Source organism: Cygnus olor, chromosome 1, assembly GCF_009769625.2.
Source record: "Cygnus olor isolate bCygOlo1 chromosome 1, bCygOlo1.pri.v2, whole genome shotgun sequence".
Classification (NCBI taxonomy): Eukaryota; Metazoa; Chordata; class Aves; order Anseriformes; family Anatidae; genus Cygnus; species Cygnus olor.
Genome location: NC_049169.1, coordinates 138,090,863 through 138,113,119, shown reverse-complemented (window position 1 = coordinate 138,113,119; position 22,257 = coordinate 138,090,863). Strand labels below are relative to the sequence as shown.

General features: G+C 38.4%; 1 protein-coding gene across 12 annotated transcripts in view; it reads right to left on the bottom strand.

Moving 5' to 3' along the window:
- CYFIP1 (cytoplasmic FMR1 interacting protein 1) overlaps window positions 1-22,257 on the bottom strand; it is a 69,155-nt gene that overhangs the window by 26,267 nt on the left and 20,631 nt on the right. For all 12 annotated transcript variants that reach the window (XM_040535323.1, XM_040535316.1, XM_040535343.1 and 9 more), the window contains 15 exons: window positions 21,390-21,494; window positions 21,103-21,194; window positions 19,688-19,805; window positions 18,874-18,996; window positions 17,279-17,404; window positions 16,804-16,970; window positions 16,091-16,238; window positions 14,094-14,247; window positions 12,731-12,887; window positions 12,041-12,137; window positions 11,620-11,696; window positions 11,419-11,527; window positions 10,757-10,876; window positions 7,744-7,943; window positions 6-93 (listed from right to left, as the gene is read on the bottom strand). In XM_040535323.1, the coding sequence (XP_040391257.1) occupies window positions 6-93; window positions 7,744-7,943; window positions 10,757-10,876; window positions 11,419-11,527; window positions 11,620-11,696; window positions 12,041-12,137; window positions 12,731-12,887; window positions 14,094-14,247; window positions 16,091-16,238; window positions 16,804-16,970; window positions 17,279-17,404; window positions 18,874-18,996; window positions 19,688-19,805; window positions 21,103-21,194; window positions 21,390-21,494 (1,881 nt within the window). The remainder of the gene's footprint in view (window positions 1-5; window positions 94-7,743; window positions 7,944-10,756; window positions 10,877-11,418; window positions 11,528-11,619; window positions 11,697-12,040; window positions 12,138-12,730; window positions 12,888-14,093; window positions 14,248-16,090; window positions 16,239-16,803; window positions 16,971-17,278; window positions 17,405-18,873; window positions 18,997-19,687; window positions 19,806-21,102; window positions 21,195-21,389; window positions 21,495-22,257) is intronic.

Here is a 22,257-nt window from a genome sequence, read left to right as displayed (position 1 = left end):
CCAACCTTTGATCCGTACAGATACTGGGGCTGTGCATTGGGCTGCTTATCCCTCTGAAACTCCTGGGAAAACGGTAGCACGGTCCGAACAAATCTATGAAAACAAAAGAAAGAAATAATTATTCACACTTCAGTTATTAGGCTTGTGCCTAATGTACCTCATATCCTGTATATTGCTGTTTCTGTCTACATACAAAATCAAAGCCAGAGACCAGTCGGCTTTCAGACCAACCCTGAGAAGAGGGAAGCACACAGCCTGCGTTGCCCAAACGCCGGGGCACAACTCAGAATGCAATTCTCCATCACTTACTGGGACCCCCTTCTTCCCAGTGCTGCATAGGGTCCAAAACCATTTCCCACCACTACTCCAGCCCAGCCCAGCAAAAAGAGAAGCAACCAACAAAGCAGCAACAGCCTCTCATAGAGAGTAAGCAAGTTCCTCGTGCTTCTGAAATGAAGCACTCAGGAATGAGCTACAGCTTCAAATAACATTTCTATTACATGGCTGGTCTGTGGTCGTCTCCTCCTCCCCCCAGAAACTCACAACAGCAAAAATACATTAGGTTAATACCTTAAAAAAAAAAAAAGGCATGAAGGGTACAATCCTTGTAGCAAAACAAGCGTTTCAAACATTTCATCCTACTTTGCTGATGTTCTAATACGTGTGTAGCAATACACATCGCCTTTAATGAAGAGCATTACCACTGTATATTGTAAAAGGGTAAGAGAACTACAAATCTGTGGAGTCCTGCAAAAGATATGATCAAACTGTCCACTCCGATCTGAGGGCTCTGAGAGCCTGAAATCCAACATCTGAGTAGAAGCTGTGTATCTGGGTCCTCTCCTGAACAACACAGATACTCCTCTGACAGTGCCAGATAACCATGAGATTCACATTTTACAACGGTACAGTTTTGGTGGAGGAAGAAGTTAATCGACATCTCCTACAATTCTCATTCTGCTTTCACTTTGCTAAACCAAGCAAAATAACTGTGTGTGTGGGGAGGGGTGCCTGTGGGTGGCTTATTTATTTTTTCTTTTTATAAACCTGACAAAAAGGATTTCTTGGTAAATGCTGCAAATTTGCAGAGGCACAAGGAAGTGGAAAAGCAGTCATTTAAGAACTGTACACCAAATATTTGTATCAGGTCAAGCTGTTCCAACTGATAGCTGTCTAAACAAATTGCATTTAGGAAAAGGTTTCAGGAAAGGAAGTTTGTAGTACATTATATCATCATAAGATACAATAGATACAACTGTATCCTAATCCGGTTTTGTTTTAAATGTTTGAATTGAATTAATACACAAAATAAATGATTCATTGAGCATTTTTCCTAGAAACTACATAGGTATTCTATTTTTAAATCAGAAATTTCAAGCTGAAAACAGGAACAAAAATTGTTTCACCCAAACATGTATAAATTGCACCATGTTGCTTAAAATTATTTCCATTACTCCCTCCCCCCCCCAAGTAATCTAAAACATTCTTCTGTGAATCTACAACTTAGGGGCAAGGTTTTCTTGTTGTTGTTGGGTTTTGTTTTGTTTTTTAATCCGCTCAAAACCAGGCATGCCAACTGTTTCACAGCTGCTTGTTTATACATATCTTAGCCTTGTCTTTCCAAAAGTACTTACACTTGCTGAAGTCCAGAAAGTGCTTGCATCTAGAGCTTTTGAGGAAAATCATCTATGTGTATAGGTTTTGATACTATAAATATTTTTTTAGTTAAACCTCCTTACATTTAGATTTCTTCAATTTACAGGTTCCCCTCCTCTCCCTCACTTACACAGCAAATGAAAACTTCCTCTACAAATTGCTTGAATCTGTTCTCTGTATAGATCCATTAATGAGTTTACTGGGGATGTTGTAAACATTTGGTGGAATTCAAAGTGATCTGCAACATATGACAGTCCCACAGATTATTCTATTCCCTTTTCCTTCTCTCCAAATTCTACTGCTTTCTAAACTGACATCAATTTTCAAGCCCTAAAAAGATCTCTAAAATGAAAGAAGTGAAAAGAGATACCGTGCCATTTGAGAGGAGATTGGTTATCTGTGTGCAGATGTATTGGGCAAGAGCTGCTTTGTTATTGGTAAATTAAAAGCCTCCCAAGGAAAAGAACATTTCAGAATATAAACAGAGGTGCATCCCACGACTTTGGGAGCTACAGCTATTTTTCCTTCCTTTTTCAAAAAGGTATTATGAACATATTTGAATTACAATGTCATTAGCGTCTGAAGACAAAGTCCCCAAGTGCTACTAGCTTTGTACATGCTGAAGTAACTCCTGCATGTTTTCCCTGTGCTCCTTGACACTCATGGGAGTTTCTCCATCTGTAAAGTTTTAGAGTAGCAGCAAAATAACCTCAAAAGTTTCTTAAATATTTGAAGTAAACACTAACTTTATACTTTCTTGGGGTGTGAGGGAAAGATGCCACAAGGAAGAAAGAGGTTAAGAAAAGGAAGTAGGAGCAAGAGACAGCAAGACACTTATTTGGTATCTTACAGAGGAGCTATGACTAAGTACAAAAGAACCAACAGGGAAAATAGGCTGCATCATTCTAGGAGGTACATGACTAATTCCAATATATCACTCAGATACTAGACATTTCTTCCCACAACACTAAAAGCTACATAGAAACCATTACAGTTCAGCATCATCTGCTACTCTTCAAACTTTTTTGGTGTGCAGGTATGTTTTCTTTTTGACATCCTGCAGGCTGGCTTCCTCCTGCTCCTCCTTCAAGAAACAGAAATATTTCTTTCAAGGACTGAAGAGTTAGCTCTTGGAATACCAACGATAAAACTAGGCAGATTTTTCACTTTCCCTCCAATATTGCTGGCTGCAGGTTTTGGCATGTTACGAGATAATAATTTTTAATCATTGTTGATGGTCTCATAGTAACTTGTTCATTTTAATCAACATGGGTTGTAAGCAGCCAAAGCAGATTAAGCGATGAAAAGCCTGCTGGCTTACCAGAGCTTTGCAACAACGATTGCTAAAGGGAAACATGAGCCCCAAAGTAAACATTTTAGGGATCAAATAATTTTATATCAGTGTTTCTGTGATACCTACCAGGAAGGAGTTCATAGTGAGCACTTTACAAGCCAACTGCCAACATCTATTTAAGAAAATACAGAGAAATCTGAGAGGTACTGCTTTGGTCAATGAGACCACTTCCTTGCTACTGCAGGCACAAGATCAGACAACCTCAAACATTCTGAACTTTATCTCACAGTAATCATCCACATCCTCTGCTGTTTTACAACCAAACCTTTTCTAAACAGCTGGGAAGACTGTTATAAAGTCGGTGCTTGGGGGGGGAGCAGAGGGTGATGTGAGGGAGGGTGAGAAGATGGACAGAATTAGCACTGGTTAACACTCAAGGAAGGTGCTACTGGAGAAAAAAGCCAACAGAATGAGGTGTATATTTAGCTAGAAAACGAGGCTTCGGACTTTGGGTAGGTGCAAAGATGCTTTGCCTTAATCTTTTTAAACACCAAATGTCAGAATATCATTCATGACAGAAACATGAACATTCTTGCAATATTCAATATTCCTGTTTTTGGTGTGGTTATAATCATAGTTGGATTTAGCCCACCCAGAAAGAAATTGATAAAGAAATTCCATCCCAAAATCAGGATCATATTAAAATCCTTCAGTAGGTCTAAGCATCCCATACAGGCTTATATGGGATTCCCTACAGAATTCAGGCAAGACCATACCTTTCCCCAGGAAACTTTAATCCCAATTTAAGAGAGAGAGAGAGAGAACAGGAGGCTAAAAACTGAAGCACAAGGAAACAACAAGACAAAAGAGTATGAAAGAATAATGGCTACCTAAAACTCTATCCCTATCACCGTTCTTTCTGGCCTTCCCTCCTGGCAGAAAGATTCTATTTTTTTTTTCTTAAAGCAAGAGAAGATAATATGCTTGTCAAGTTTGATGGGCTATTTGACTACAACCACCCTACTTTACATCAACCAACGCAACAGCACCATTTGGCTCTTTGTAGCAGAAACTAGTTGTTTCCAAAGCCAGTGCTGTTTTTCAGACTTGTTCCAGCAGAGTGTCTGAGAGGGCTGGAAATTTTTCTGAGCAGTGACAGTCACACGGTACATACAAGACAGGACAACAGCTGTTCTCTTGTGAAAACTAGTCTCAAAAGCAGTATGAGAGAGAGAGAGAGAGAGAGAGAGAGAGAGAGAGAGACAACTCACAAAAGGAAGGGGGAAAAGAAAGGAAAAACCGGTCTTCTTGTTCATTCTGTAATAACTTTGTATCCTCCAAAAAAACATGTCATATTGCATTTAGAAGAGTGCTGTACACATGAATTTTTAGCAGAGAATACAGATTTGTATAATGTGTTGAGAGGAGATGGAGCCACAAGTCTGACTGCTGTCTTGGGAAGCTTGTGTTAGTGTTTCAAGAAAGTACAGAAAACCCTCAATCCAAATAAACACCTAGGTTGTCTCACACTTGTCTCACTCTGTTAGCCCTGAGCACAAAACATGCTATCATGGAAGGAAAAGATCAGCTCAGGATTAGTAAACAGAGAAAACATGACAAAGGAAACATGACTAGAAACACCAGAAAAGGAACAAAAAAATCTGGAAGTTGTCCTCAGGCCTTTTGAATCCTCTGGACAGTTCTAGTCCTCCTAACTTCACAAAGATTCAGGGGAATGAAAAAAGTACGGATATGGGCATAAGTATGAAAAAGATTCATGGTGCAGAAAGACCTTTGGCTTGGAAAAACGTACAACTGGGGGGAAACACGAGGAAAGGATCCTGAAAAAAAAAGTCCCAAGCAGCACAGAAAAGACAAGTAGGAAAAGGGGAAACGGCTGCTCATGAAGACTCTCAGTGTAAGAACTGACTTGCAACAGGTTCAGAATAAACTAAAGAGAGCTTTTCATACAGCAGGCAGCTTCCCTGCAAACTCCTCTCTACATCACGTCATGAATGCAAAAGCTGCCTATTGCTTTACAAAAGGACTAGACAAAGCAGCGGGGGGAAAGTTCTGTTAGAAATGCACTAACATCCCACCATTTTCGTTTTAGGGAAGCATCTGATGGTTGCTAGAGGCTGGCACGTTTCCTGAGAGAAAAATCACCACAAGCCTTCCTTATTTTTACACTCGACATCCACATGGCTGCTGCCAGCGTCAGGATGCATGATCAGAGAGTCCTGCAACCTCAGCCACTACTGCAGTTCTCATGCTGTTAACCACAGTCCTGTTCCCTCTCTTTCTTGATTGACAACAAACAGATTAAAAACACCCTTGGGCTTCACTGCTATTGCTCGCCCACAGAGGTCCTCCTGCTCATCTCCCAGTTCCTCCTCCACCAAAAGCCTCACCTGCAGCTGTGCAGCTGGCCAGGAGACTAAAATTCAGAAAACTGGCAACTACAATTATTAAATTGCTAGGTCTTTTAATAACAGCCTCGCTGTTTAATTTCAGTACATTTTCAGATGTAAAACAATTCTCAAAATAAGTCTCAAATAATTAAAGATGCAACATGTTTCAGTACTTCAGCGCGAACAACCGTAGCCTTTGTATGAAACCTGCAGCCTTGTAAAAGTTTGAACTCTCATGAATGATTGAAATCATGAAGTTCAAGCACTCTTGTGAAAAGAGCTTCGAAAGGTACTGGGCACAAGTTAACCTGGCCAAAACACTAGCTTTAGAAGAACCATCCTGACACGCGAGCTCTACTCGAATTAACAAAAGGCAAGCCACAGATACTACACGTTTCCTGGGACCTCTACCTCCAGTGCCCAACTCCAAGCAACATCTCTGCTTTTCATTATGCACATTCCTCTTTCTTCCAGCCTTTTATTGTTACTTTCCTTCCCTTGCTTACACGTGCTTTCACGCAAGACATTACCTATCAAGAGTCAAGAATTGATTTGACAGCTCATACAGAGCTTGTCACTGGGTACTCACGTACATGTACTCAATACCCTGTACTAAGTTAAATACAGAGATAATTTGAAGTTCATACTAACTGCAGGGAGGCAACAGAAATAATGGACAAGCTTGAGAACTATAAAGGGCTAGAAATCACCTCTTCCCTCTGCCAAGGATCAGGTGAGCACTGTATCATGTGTGTACCATTAATTCTCACCACACTCCTGTTCTCACCTGAAACCAGAGCAATTCTGTGATGAAACTGGGCACGTGGTACAGACACTGCCTACGATCTGGCTCCCTTTAGCATCTCTGAAATTAATTTTCCTGATTTAATTATCCGATAAGCTCAAGGACCAGCCTAACTCAGTTTGTGCATACAGCTTTTAAGTAGACAAGCAGCAACCCTTGTCCATCTACACTTGCCTCCTGAGCACTGCGGTCTGCACTACTAAAATCTTTCCAGCCAGGATAGGGAGAGTAAGTTGTTCTAGGAGCTACTGCACATCACTCATTGTGGCTGCCACATGAAACATCATCACCGCATCAAAACTTTCTTTTAATATTATGCTTATGTGATTCTTAACACATCACACTGAATATCCCAATACTGATTTCCAGACACGTCAACATGCACGGTAGCTTCCCCAGAAATATATTCAACATTGCTATGAAGACAGATTAATGTAACAGAAGCTTCTTGCCTAAACCTTAAACACAAAACCCACTCTTTTTTGTTTTTTACTTCCCGACAGAACCTTGGATCTAAACCACAGCATAACCATCAAGAACATGTCAGACAGAGGAAGCGCTCCATGGAGAGAGTGAGAGATGAGAATGGGCTTTCTCCTCTTCCTACAGCTCAGTATTCAATACCACTTTGCTGTCACTTCACAATGCTTTCAGCAAAATCCAATTAAAAGCCAAAAGCAATACAAATCCTAAAAACAGCACACAAGCAGGAAGTCCAACTGCTGAGCCCTCCACTTGTTCAAATTCTGGATCCCACCTTTTGCTTCCTTTTTCCATTACTCACTCTCCTTAACAGCTGCAACAGCAGGAATGAAGGACACCTGGAACAAAACTCTAACACTACAGATATCCTAGAGTCTTCTGCTAACATAAGGTGAATGAAACAATAAAAGCTTTCGATTAGAAAAGACAAACTTTTAAACAGCACGAACCACCTGAGACCAAAAAAAAGACACGAAATACAATTTACAGCTTCTCTGAACGATGTCGGATGAGTGTCCTCTGCTCCAAAAAGGACTCACGCTTCAGAATAAGACTGCAGGACTTCCCTGGCTTATGAAGGCTCAGTAACACACAACTGATGGGCACGAAATAGCCAGAAGTTCCAGAGACATGGAAAAGAGCAGCAATACAGATAAAACCATATCCAGTGAACACTGAACTCTTCCCTTCCAGCAAGCAATCCTTTTTCTTCACAATAATACAGAAACAAACAATATCATTTTAATTTCATCATCTCACAGCTGAGGATCCCATTTACCAAAACGTCTTCCTGATATACACGTTGCAGTGTTTTTTGGACACGCTTCATTTTCAGCGTATCATAGCGGAGTCATTAAAATGTCATAGAATTTGGATGCTGAGGTTAATTTTTCATTTCTACCATGGACTAATAAGTGTCTTTCATACACTTGACAGTACTTAGTAAAATGACTCATTCCACTTCATTTCACATAAAGCATTAGGAGTGGAACATACACTGAATGAGTAGTGATGGACTTTGTCAGCATTTGCTGGGAGAGAAGTTGCAGGAGAGTCAAAGAACTTTTTAATCAACAAAAGGCTGCCGTGCCAACCTGTTAGTGGATCCATTATAGCAGTAGTTTGGAAGGAAATCATAATTCAGTTCCCAAAATACATGAAGAGTGATTCGTCCATAAGGGGCTGACACGTTGTGATTGGCTTCCCTGAACATGGCATCAAAGCTATCCAAGGTCATGTATCTGCTCAGAAGCTTGTGAGTCATTTTGTTTATTTCTATCAAGCCATCCAGCTCCTACAAAAAACAAACGAGGAAAGAAAATGAGCAGTACATTTAATAAAGTGGAGAAACTCAACGAAGTACATAAAAAACCTTGACGAATAGGAGATTAGAAGTCAAAACAAACAACTGACTGCTCTCCCATCTCTTACTTTAATGATAAAGCTGGAAGGAATCTGTGCTCTCAGTATTGTTCAATATTTGTGCCCCACCAAAACCCTCTGAGATACTGAGGGCATTCAGTAACATCTGTCCACACTGCCTGCAGCTGTCTCAAGCACGGATGTGGGCCATCTCTTCTTTCACTGAGCAAAAGTTAAAACTCCAACATTTACATGGGGTCAGAAACAGGCCAAGAGACAGCTTCTGCATTTCCTACTTTACAAGCTATCACAAGGTCATTTCTGCTGGGTAGGGAAACTGGTGACCTCTCTCTTGTAGTAGCACTACTAAGGACAACATCAGATTTACCATAAATCCTTCTCTTGGTTTACTCAGTGAAAGACTGCACTAAGATGCAATGAAAGACTAGACATTTATAAATGTAGCGAAGGTATTCACAAAATCTCTAGCCATGGGCTATATAACCACACACGGGCACTGCCTTTCATAATGTTTCTCTTCTTGACAAGAGGTTTTCTAATATGGTTTCTGGCACTTTCTTTAAATCAAACAAAATTCAAGTTATCCATCCCTAACATCAAACGCTGAAACAATAGTACTTCGGAAACAGTACACCGAACACATTAACGACCAGACTTAGTCTAGCAATTACAAGGCAATTCACAGCATAACTTTTAACCAGTGGGTACCAAAAAAATACAACCACACACACACAGAACAGCCCACGAATCAAAAGAGAACACCACCTCTTGTTCCAAAGAACACCAACAAGCACTGCTTATTTTGCAATGACATATTTGTGTAGTTACACATGAAGCAATGTCCAATGGAAACTGGGCTTTATTCGGCTGTGCAAACTACTGGTCATCTTCCCATACAGAGTCTGATTTAATAGCTCCACTTCTCAAAGGGTTTTCAAACCTGTGACAGTTACTTTTAGAAAGCAAACCAAAAGAACTACTATGATGGTTATGACAGTACTGAGTCCAATCTGAGGGCTAAAATAGCTCAATCTTTCCACTGACTTCACTTAACTTATTTAGCTTGTAGAACAGCAGAAAATATTTATTAGTTAAGCTATTGGTATCAGCTTCTTACTGAGGAAGCTAAGTAGTTTTCAGCAAAAATTATTTTTGCATAAAACCAAAGAGGGAAAAAAAAAAAAAGGAGGGGAAGTGGGATGGACAGCAACTTAGCCCTGCCAATTTCTAACTCAAGGAGTAAGAATCTATGACCTAAGAAATGTATCAATGGTTTCTGTTCACTTAGCCAGTAAGAAAGTAATTCAAAGGTTACAACGCCCAACACCAAAGTGGTGTGAAAAGCCAGACTCCTGCCCATCTTTATGGCCAGTATTTGATTCATTTCCAGTAAAGAATGACACAAAATCAAGGGAGTTAACTGCATGACAAAATTTCACAGGTGAAAAAACATTACGACAAGATTGATGGCAAACTTTCCTGCACAACTTTTAATTTTTTTCATTCCAGCAGAACAGAATGTAGCTGATATTTTTCTTGTTGACTGCATATTTACTTGTCAAATTCATGCTGTCTGGAAACAAAATTTGTTCGTTAACATTTTCATCAGGAAAATGATTCAAAAGGACACCTCAACATTGCACAGATGCTCTCCTTCCATAGGCACAAGTCAGATCTCATTCTTCCACAAAAAATTTGCCTTGATTTTGTCAAGCTACAAAACCAAGCTGCCTGATTAAACAAACTCCTTTTGGTTCTACCAGCCACAATGCTGTTTTGTTTTGGTCTGCAGTTAATGTGTAAGTGCAGACAGAAGTGTGCACTTCCAAAAAGCTTACACGATGACAATGCTCATCCTCCTTGTTTCCTCGTATCGCCTAGAATGCTTTCTCTACTGGTGCTGTTTACAATTTAAAACTCTCAAAGTCCTTCCCTGTAGCAGGTTTATTTTTTTTCTGGGTGAGGAAAAAAACAAAATTCTCAGCCTCAACAGGATAGGACTTGCATAGCCACCTGTACTGCAGCATACACTAGAACACTGCGACAGGTCTGGCCAAGGTTTGTTCTGGACAGAGACACAGTTTAAGGTACAGGGAGAAAAAAAAACAAACAACATAGCCCATCAGAATCAAAAAGGTCTACAATATACTACAATTGCAACAGAGGATGTGCAAGTATACTTTATGATGTAGCTGGACGTACCAACTACACTACAAAAGAATGCCTTTTGCAAGAACAAACTGCTTCTCTAGTGGGGGTGGTTGTCAATCCAGATTTAGTAAACAAGACAAACATCAACCGTAGCACCATATGATTTCACACGTACGGAAAAATGAAAACAAAACATCAGAGTGAACAGTTTTGTTATTTTTCTTATAAGGCTGCTTAAATTCTTTCCCACATATACGTTTAACTAAGGTTTGCAATAAAACAAGTTTGCCTCTTAATAATTCAGCCTCTTCTTCCTACAGGAGTGACTGTGCATCTATCCACTGAGAGAACATCCAGAGGACTTCAGCAAAACCTCAGAAAATGTTTTTGGCTTCTATCATTAATAAACACACACATTTATAATGAGGGGGGAAAAAAAGGGGGGCGGGGGAAGGCTAGATGTCTATCAGTCTCAATGCAAACAAAACCTATTGCTCAAATAAAAAATATGTAGCATTCTAGACACGCAGCTGCAGTGCTGATGCTCTGACAAAACTGCAGCACAACACTCACCACAATGGAAGTCAAATCCTCGCTTTCAAATCGACCAATTGCCAGCTCCATTGACCTGTACATAGCTGCTGAAATTCGCTGAGTGATCAGTCGGTTCAGGTCTATCGACCTACCGAGAAGCTAAAGGAAAAAAAATGCTCTTAAGCTTTGAACGGAATGTCAAATTACAAGACAAGCTGTACAGGAACTATGAGATTCCACAGAGTAATAGACTTTTAAATGGAGAACTTTCATTCCAAACACAAAGAAATAAAGTAGATGGATCTACTTTACATCTCAGTTCTCAGAAAAACAAGTAAAATCACCTGTTGCATTTACATCTAGGTATTTATATCAGCGTCCTATTGTTTCCATGACATTGTGCCAACAACGCATTCAAAACTGGTGAAAGACATAATTAGGAAGACAATGCTACCACACAAGACATTTCTATTGGGCTTGTGTTTGTTTAACTGCAACAGACATTCACATTAAAACATGACCTGTTAAGATTTTTGTTAATTTACTCCTTCTTACAACAGAAAAAAATGATCTCAAAGGTCAGTTCTGCCACTTAGATGACAGAATATAAAGCACAGAAGTAGTTTTACATATCTACATAAATCAATACCACTGGAAAATCGCCAAGCAAAGCAAATACAACAGAAAATGAGTTAACTCACTTGGACGTGTCTTTGTTTCAGCAGTGTCTCATAGCGGTTGGATTGTAGCAACTGAATGCTTGCTCCCTGATTCTTGCATTCTGAACGTAATCGTTTATCCAAAAGCAGGCTATTAAAAAAAGAAGAAAGTGCTTAAGTACAGTAGACGACAAACCTGAGCAGAAATGCATGAATAAAAGTTGTTGCTGCTGGAATATCTACCTGCCAGCCATTGCCTTGTAGTATGCAAATATTTGGTCTGCCAGCTTGTAGACAAATTGGTCAAAACACAGGTTTACCTTAGGGGGGAAAAAAATATGAGCATTTATGGCTACTTAGAATTAGAAGAGGGGAACTTAATCCAAGACTTCCCACCGCTTAGCAAACATCATTAAGAGAGTAAGCATTTCTAAATTTCCTAGCACACAAGATGACATCAGCTTTGAGTATTAATGCAAGTGGTTTTGCACAGTTCAACAAGTTTCCTCGCAACATATCGCCAGGCCAGTTACCCATCCTCTGTCTTCTCAGTTTGTTCCTTACCCCCATCTGTTCTGTATCTCTTACAATAGGTCTTAGCCTTTAACATAGTTTTCACAGTAAGGTACAGACTACTTTTCTCCAGTAGGTAAGGTTGCTTTACCTCTGCCTCAATCTCATCATAGAGGAACTGCTTCTTAAATTTAGTAAGTGCATAATGAGCACTGTCATTATAAAGGTCCAAAGAATAGAGAACATACCTGAGTGAAAAAGAACAAAGAAAACAAGTTACATGTCTGCAGAGATTACAGTTCTTCAAGACGGTAAAATCAACATATTGTAATCCGGCCAATAGTGATCTACATGTCATAAAAACATTTTTTTTATATAAACTCCAACACACAAAAAAAACCACACTTGCTCCTTTAAAAAAGTCTTTTGTTAGTTTAAGAATTCATATAGATTTGTTTACAGTTTGAAACTTGTTTCACAGATATAGTTTTAATTAAATGGAACCATGCTCTTACTACTGTGGATTACACTCAGTAAGTAATCAATGATGTTGATTATAAATAAGGAGGCATACTGCAAAATAAGCCAGAAGAAGAACTCGTCCAGAGAACAGCAGCTGGTGCAATGATACTTATATGAAAGATTGAAGATTTCAATTATTCACTTGGAAAAGAAAGCTGAAAATTCTGGAAGTCAGCAAATGCAGGGAGAAAACTGTATGAAGATTTAGAATACCTTCTCAGTTACTGCTTGTCAAAACCAATTAAAGCAGTAACATTATAACACAGAGTGGCAATCATTATGAAAAATTGTTTGGTGGAAGAGCACAATCAGGTCTTACTCCATCATTGATGCCTCTTTTGTCTCCAAAATATGGTCCGTCAGAATCCAAGGCATGGACATCTCAATGGGAAACTGGATTCTTCTGCCCATGGTCAGTTCTAAGAAGAATTCCCTGAACCACAGCTGGGACAAATCACAGCACTGCTGCAGGGTTTCTTACAGGATAAATAAAGCAGAATTAAACTTCTTATAGAAGTACATCAAGAACAACACAATTGTGATTCTGATGATGCAATGTGAAACAAAAAAAGCAAGCGTGAATCATTCACAGGCCAGATGTGTAAACTCAATTCAAAACGTAAAGCCCGTGACTTTTTCAAATAGCTCTGAACTCCGTGTTGGTCCCCAGAGGGGTGCCTTATTACAGAAGATACCATGGATGAGACTACCAGTTAAATGGAAAAACTATGTTCACCATTATAGGGGAGTTTCTAGCTTAATTTCTCATTTAGGGGCTGCTCTCAGCTGTGCACAGAAGTAGAAGGCAAAGGAGACAACATTGTACTGGAACCATCAGGACCACCTATCCCTCTGGAGGACTGAATCACTCCACACACTCCTGTTGATTTAATGGGCAGGAAATGACATACAGACACATGAAGAAGGGATTAAAATAAAAAGTTTCTAAGGCCACTGTCGGGGACACAGATATGCTTTTTCCCACCTCTCCAGTAAACGCTCAGCACAAGCCTTCTTTTGCAGAAGGCTTGAGACCAAAACAGAAATTAACTTTTTACATTAGAATCTTCCAAAGACCAAAGTGCTCTATACAAGGAGCATTATCATAGAAATAAGCAGGCTCCCCCTTCTTTGAGGGTAAAGGAGTCCAGTAACAAAACAAAAATGAAAGACAACACAGCATGGTGATGACAAGGACTAAATACATTCAATGTCAGTAGGTGAATTCTTTAGGACAGCATGTTTCCGATTACAATTAACTGAATAGTAAGAGTAGTGAAATGACATCAAATTTACCACAACAGAGAACTCATTTCCTCTGTATTTAAAAAAAATATATAAAAAAATCAGCCCCCCCAAAACAAAACACAAAAGCTACTTCCTTTTTACAATTTCATTGCATATAGGCTTATCTGTCCCTTGTTTATATGAATACATACATAAAAATATAAAAGGGAGGCAACAGTATGAAATTTGACCCATTTTAATGAAATGTATAACAAGGCAAAATAAAAATCCCACCACAATATTGAATATCACGTGTCAGAAAAAGTTTGGCCAGACCGAGGTTTTTGATAAATAAACCAAAGGTAAGTTGGCTTAGGCAATCGGAAACATTTTCCAGGTCGTGTTAGAGGTGTTAGGACATGCTAAGCTGGACACTGATCATCTACATATCTTACCACTGAAATTTATCAAATGAGTGTAGAAGAAAGACTCGCGGTGGAATTTTTCTATGTCCAATATGGTGGGTCCCTCAAGGCTACTTCTCAAGGTTTTCTTGGAACCACTTTTGTCAGCAATGAGGGACTCTAACATAGTTCTCACCATGTAAAGCTGTATCATTAAAGGAAACAATTGTGGTGGAAGGGGGGGGAAAAAGGAAAATACACATGGCACATTAGTTGAGCAACACTGAGAATTACTATCAGCAAGCGACCGCTCCACTTCAAATGGAAAACTTTGTGGCACCGTGGGGTGAAAGCCCTCGAGGCAGGAGGAAGAGACGCAGCGCTAGCCTAGGCACCAGCACAAATGCCTGCCCATGCCAAGGGGCCTCCGCTGGCATCGGGCAGCAGACCGTTTGCCGTGGAACAGTTCACATCACCACAAAAGTAGTAGAAGTAATAAGTAATGTCTTACCACCAAAGTTTAAAAGAGGCGGATAGATGTAGGACTGCCTCAGAAACTTGTGTGTCACATGCAATAGCTTTTCCAGTCCCAGAGACTTGAGCTGCTTCAACAGCTCGGCAGAGTTTAAGGACTCTGTCATAGTGCGAACCATGTAGAGCTAAAAACCAACAGACAGGGGCAGGCAGGGGAGAGAGAATCCGTTAATAAAAACACACGGGTAAATAAGGAAGGGGAAACAGAAGCAGAGGAAACGTGTTAGTTCGTTAAAAATGAAAAGCAGCACAGTAAGCATGCAAAGGAAGGTAGCACGCTTTAAGACTGAGAGGTTTCCTCATTCAGAATGATCACGGCCACCCAGTGCTCCCAAAGGAGAAGGGAAAAGTTCCCATTCCTCTCAGAAGATGCAGAGCCAGGCCCTCAAGCCATTAGCTTCTCGAGTCATTTCACAAAGATTTCCAAGCATTACCAATTCATAAATAGCCATTTTAGAGCTGTGTGAGACTGAGAAAGAAGTTTCTAGAATTGATATATTTGACCTGCCCTCCTCACATCAGCCGAGACAAACATGTGCCAGCCTAGGAGCAGAGAAAGACGACAAACGGGTTCTCCAAAGAGCTTGTTCCAGCCACTGAAATGAAGCCCTTAATCATACCAATCACAGGAGAAGCACACTGGTGGTGATATTTAAAAAAAAAGGTTGTTTGTTTAGAAAATTAGAATTCAACCCAAAACCTTCATTAAACCCACCTGAGTAAAAATTTAAGCAACTTATTATTACCCAAGATTATTATCCAGGTGTGTTCTCTTCCCCACAGGTTTCAGGCACAAAAATATTTTATTTACATATCACAGTTGCCTTCGGTTTTGCACCCAAAGTGCTCAGTACCTCATTTGCTCAGTTGAATTATGAATATGAGGCCATATGCTCTCCAAACAAATTCATAAATAAAATAAAAAGGGGGGATTACGTGGAGGTAACAGAACCAACATCTAAGCATGGGATTTTGATGACTACCACGGAAAACACACTTGAACGACCTGTTGTTTTAGTAGCAGCACAATATTAAACAGATTCTAAGGAGCAGTTTCATTATTCATTACTGAACAAGATGAGAGATCTTGTCATAATTTAAATATGTGAGAGTATTTGAATTTTAAATATCATTTAAAACAATAATTTATGGGATTTGACTGAAAAAAATCCACCAGCCACACCAAAGAGAGTCTAAAAAGGAATCGGTCAAGAAATCATCAAATCTTTCCAAAATACTATATTAAACATTAGGAGCTCAAGGAGAAAATATTTCTAAGTGAGTCAAATTACGGAGATGGAACACTTGGAAAAATCACACATCAGAATAAAAAGTGACAGCATCCCAGAAAGAGGATTTTAAGTATACATCATTTTTGCAAATACAAATCTAATCAAAGTAGATTTATGAACATTCCAGAAGAAACCTGCATTTTTTAAGTAGTTCAGGCCAGAGAGAATACATGACATGCAATAATCATTGATGGATATCACAACCATTAGACGGGAAAATACCTGAGTACTGGAGGGTCCCACTGCACGCCTCGGGACTTTAATATCAAAACCACTTTTGGGGTCTTTTTCTCCCCTTAGAGCTGGGTCATTGAAAGGTTCATGACCTGCTTCCCAGTCACAGACGGTCTTCCTGATGGCCTGCAAAACACTGAACACAATTCACACTACTTCAGACCCACACGCATCCAAGTGCATTGATGGGACCATTTTACTTTTTAGGATTCTGGAGCTCAACATAACTTCAAGGAACCAGAAATGATTTTGCTAACAATTACAAGAAAGCCTGATCCACATAATAATCATTCTACACTTTTTCCTCATAACAAATAGTTCAGAGCCCTCCTCCTTTGTATCAGAGAAACATGAGACACAAGGAAACACTGGAATTGTACGAAAGGTAGACAGTAACACCTTTCTTCAAAATAAAATTAGTCTTTCTTTAAAATAAAAATAAACTACAGGCAATAGAATAAATCCTGAGGTAGAGCTAAGAAGCTCAAGATGTCCAAGATTCGCACCTTAGTCATAGTGACAGCCATTCATTTACGACTCTGGGCTTTTAATTTCTTAGACTCCCGATACATATTCAACCAAGCTAACTACAAAGGAAGAACAGACAGAAGAGGCAAAACTTATCACCTGGACAATCTGCACTAAATTTAGTAAGACCTGGGGGAAAAGGACGCAGGAGGAAATGAAAACAAGAATGTTACCTCTGAATGACATTTTTCTTCTTTTTAATGGCTTGTCTTAATGGCTCTCTAAGTGTGACCTGGGCAAAGTCCTGAAGAGCTGCATAAATGGTATGGCGAATGGCATGATTGAAAACACTTTCCATCCTTCCCATCAGCACCTGAAGACCTTTGATCATAGCAATCACCTAAAAAAAAAAAAAAGTACTTTTTTAAAAATTTTGTCTGTAATTTGTTTTAAAAGCCTTTTTTTTTTAAAATACAGAACAGGAGAAAAGGGTAATTATTAAGTTCAAAAAATAAATGAGAAAGTCACTCTGAAGAGGCTAGTTTTCCTCACCCCTTCTAGGCATCAAATGGAGAAAAACATGCTCTTTCAGAGTCAACACAGGGCATGCTGTCTTTTTTCCACTCGGTATAGAAAATGTTACAGAGAATGTTCTCCTTTGGATAGGATTAATCTTTGGAAAATCCCTGTAAAAAAGATTTATCTTACCTCAACCAAAGCAAACTTTTCCTCACTAGTATAATTGTATCTCGTTGCTCTTTCATACTCCTCTGCGTTGTCAGGACAATCTTTATTAGAATATTTGTCAGTTGGGTGCACTAGCTTCCACGAATACTGCAGTTCATATGGCAGAATAGGGAAAAAAAAAAAAAAGACGGGAAAAAAAGGCCTGAGAAACACAAAACATATCTGAACACAAATAATACATTTATAAATACTCCAATGTTTTCAAGAACATCTGAAAAATATTTGGTATTATACTCAAAACCTGCATAAATATCCATCGGGGTATATCTGGTGAAAAATTCTAGTTCCATTCAAACAATTTTTCTCACAACAAATAATAGGTTCTGTTTGATATCTTTGCACAAGTGCTAGATTACACAGCAATACAAATTCACCTACTATGGTGGATTAATAATTTCATAAAATTCCCTACGGCAAAGAAGAGCAACACACCCTGCAATCTGAGTGCTCCAAGATGACACTGGAGAAATTATTAAACGAAGTAATTTGGGGTCATTAAGTTTACAGGGTTAAGTTGGACAACAAACATTTGCTGAAACTTTTTATCTGAACATGATGTATATTGAGTGAATCTATGTCAGAACAGATGGGCAGCAGGAGGACAGGGAGAAGATGAACTTACATGAGAAGTACTTAAGGGAATCCATATATAACAGAAAGACAAAGAAAAGCATGAACCTAAAAGAGGCAGTAATAAGGGGTGAAAAACCCTGATGTGGTTGTCAGGGAAAGTTTGTTCCGGAACTGGGAAGATAAAAATAGAGGTAAGAAAGAGAAATTTTCTACAAAGTTATAATAAAATAGGAACATTGTCCTGTGAAGAGAAAGTCTGAATACAGTAATTGTAATGACAGAAATAAAGGGAATGGGTCTGGGAATTACAGAGGCCAGAAACAGATGACAGGAACATCTCTTAAGAAGGACAAAGGGAGAACAAGGTTTTCACCATAAAATACACTGGTGATCTAAATAAGAACAGGATAAATTCGGAAAAAGTACAACTCATCTACTGGTTTTCAAAAGAGGCAGTTAAAAATACAGAACAGAAAGAAAACTGGGTCTCTGGATATGTCCACTGGATTCATGCAGTACTTGATACTCCCTCAGACATCAGAAACAGAACAGGAGAAAGTCTGGCTTCTCTCATACATGTCATCTGTTTCAACCATTTCTAGGTTAGGCTTTGCTGCAGGTTTTGGAAAAATGAATGAAGTCAGTCTACAGAACACATGTCAAAAGCAACACAAAAGCATCTAGCCAAAGCTCACAGGTGATCACCTGTTCATTAAATATAAGAAGTTATATGCAACATATGGGATTGCACAGGCTATTGGATCTTCAAAGCTGCAATATTACTCCTAGCCTTTGAGAACTTATTTGCTGCCTTTCTCTGAGAACATGGTTTGGAGCAGGAGGAGAAAAGAAGCGAAGGAAGAGCAAAGAGGAAGTCAGGGAACAAAACACAAGATATATTTTTTGTTCTGTTAAAGCAAAACCTGTCCACGCTCTCCAAACAGACTATTTTCTAATCTGTTTTTATTCCCCAGAAAACATACCACTTCCATGACATGTGCACTCCACTGAGAGAGAAGCTGCAAGCCTTGGAGAGAGAGATCAAAGAGCTTCCGATACTCCGCATCTGTTTTTTGAGCTTCCTGTCGACCAGAACCAGTCACCACCTAGAATATTATTAAACAAACAAAAAACTTTAGAACATGCTGTGCCCAGCATCTGTAGTCAATATTCTAAACGGATTTCTTTTAAGCATTAAAACAGTGTTACGTATCAACACCTGCATACAATATATTAAATATCACATTTTTCGTCTAGAGAATTACCTAGTTAAATTTCACAGTTTCTGGTCAAGAGATAGAAACCACTGGTACTCCTAACCCCACATTGTTGCAGACAAATTCATGACACCAAACACAAATTCTATTTTTTTATATATATATATATATATATATATATATATATATAAATATATGAACCTCATACAATGTATTTTAAATATGAACCTCATACAATGTATTTTAAATATGCATATATGTGTGTATATACATGTTCACTTCGTTTTACTTTTTATCTAATCTCTTAACTTTTAACTTTATTCAAAGCATTATGAGCACACATTTGGAGTAAGAGCTTGACAACCTATTTCAAAAGACATGCAAAAAATTTCTGGGATATACATATATATATAAAGGCAGAAGAACACTGCAGTTTGTATGATGTATCACAGGATAGCATTTTAAATTTTAGTAGTGCAAATATCATGCAAAGTAGGCTACTAGCCTTGTCTTCAGACATTTAACAATAGCTGCTAATCAGTGATGTAAAATCTGCACAAATAGCCCTAATCCCACACACCTCACTGTTGCTGTAACGAGCCAGTTCTGATATAAAACGCATATGGTCTTCTCTGATTTGGATCATCTGCTCACATATATTGTATTGAGGACTGCTGCTGGAAGACGTGCATGTCCATCTGTTCCAGAAGACACAAAAAAAACACCTAAATCAGTTTAGGCAATAAAAAGTACAACTGCTACTAAAAAGAAAGAACCAAAACACGTGGCTTTTTTTTTTTTTTTTTTTTTAAATCCTCCTTCTCCTCCATTTGAGGCCTTTCCTCTCCTCTCACCTCTACCTCCAACCCTGCACATGGCAAATTAGCGATGGATTGCCTTTCTGAGTTCAAAGCACTTCTTCCAAGCTTGTTTGTTGTGGTGGTATTGTTTGCTTTTTGTTTGTTTTGTTCTTGCATGTGATTAGGTGGTGGTGGGTTTTTTGTTTGTTTGTTTGTTTTTTAAGGCTGCTACTGTGAAATACAAACCACCATTTCTCTTCAAGAGCATACACTTATGAACAGGACCGAAAAGGACTGATAGGCAGGGCAGAGGGACAAGTAAAGGCCATGAGATACATTTAGAATGTATTGGAATATTTTTCTTTATTCATGTTTAACTAAGAAGAGCCTATAGTACGCTCCCAAGTAAAAAAAAAAAAGTATTATTAAATACTATTAACATGTTATCAAGAGGGACACAAAAGACATGCTACCAAGAGTGTCATGTTAAATAGCCTCACACTTTTAGTAGCTCAGTAGGCTCGCTACTCTTGATTTTCTCTTAGCAATTACATGCAGGTTATATGTTTTTTCTGCAGGAATTAAAATGCAAAGCACTACATTCTAAATTTACATAACTGCATAGAGGGAAGGTCTCAGAGGAACACAGAAACGCCCACTAAAAACAAAGCAGTAACTATAAACCATGGAACCATTTCTATAAAAACTGGCTGCATTCTCCAGCCGTTTTGCTGTGTTGCGCTCCTAGCAAAAAAAGAAAAAAAAAAAGGACACAAGCTAAGTTGCTGCTCCATATACAATATATACATGCCTATTTTCCCATGCACTACTGCTCACCTTGCTTAGTATAATCCTTCATTTCTTTTAAAGAAAGTTTCATATTTAAAGGAAAAAATAAAAATTGTATTAGTGTTAAGATAAAATGTATTTCCTCCAACCCAGGTGATAAGCAACGTCACAGATGCAAGAATGAGTTCACCAGCATAGAAAGGTCATTAAATAACCTGTCCTTTCAGTTGCATTTACTATGTGAAGTACATTAATAGTGAAATATCCAAAACAAAAAGTAATCCAAGGTGAAAATCCTATTAGAGTAATGACCACGGACTAACAGGTGATTATAAAAATATACCCTACAGGGATCTGACTATCCCCAGCCCAGACACTCCCTTCTTTATTTCCCTCTTACCCTTACCTGGATTTATTTTCCTCATAATGGGCACTGGTCTTAATGTATCTTGCAAGTTCAATCTGCATGTCACCAAAGAGTGGGACAACCTGCAATTGCTGTATGCAGGGAATAGAAAAAAAATCAGATTAAATAAATGATTAAACACAGATCTTAGTGAAAGGAAACCGTTATTTACCCACATTAAAGTCCAAAGTGATCTTTTTTTAATTATATAAAACTGTGTGCATATTTAAAATGCAAGAGCAGTTATCTTTAAAATTACACATTATGAAATGCTTCTCTTAACCAACCTTAAAGAACTTGTCTATCTTGGCTAAATTTATCCTTTTCTTTGCATCCAGCTTATAGATGTTACTGACACTTCCATCCATCAAGTACAATCCAAAGCCCATAACCTGGAAAAGGAAAAAAAAAACAAACCTCTCTGCATAAGGACCTCAGAGGTAAAAACCTGCTACAGTAACATTGTTCTTCGTATCAATAAAAAAAAGTTCAAAAAACAGAGTCCAGAGACAACTACTCCCATTTAAATATAAGATATTTTAAAGCTTCCTTCTCAGGAAAAACAAACTTAAATACAAAAACAAAATTAAAATACACACATTGGGAAGAGTTCTTTTATGATATTAATAGTTCCAACATTATTAGCCTGATTCATTATCCTGAAATGATGTTTCTTATTTATAAAAGGCTTAGCAACAAAAAAAAAAAAAAACAAACAACAACCAAACAACCAACCAAAAACCCTCAAACTAGAGTCCAACTATTTTAACACATTTTTTTTTCCACTTCCATTTTATTAAAATTCTTTATGTGCAAACAGATATCTAACCGAAGTTTAGGACTAACATCTCTGAGCTGTTCCTTTTTATGGCCTTCAGCATATCTCTGAATTATACGCACAAGAGCTCAGAAGCATCCAAAAAACCCAACTATTTATATTTTGTCCAAATTATTCATTAATATAAGCCTGTAATTGAGTATTTACAAGAGCTGAGCATTAGAAACTTAGTATGTTCAAAGCACACATTTACTGAACAAAAGGCCTAAATATGAAAGATGCCAGATATTTCTACAGACAGAATGCAAATGTTCTAGTTGTGTGCTTTAGTTTGGTCACAATAAATTGAGGTTTTTTTTTTTTAGAAGTTAAACACC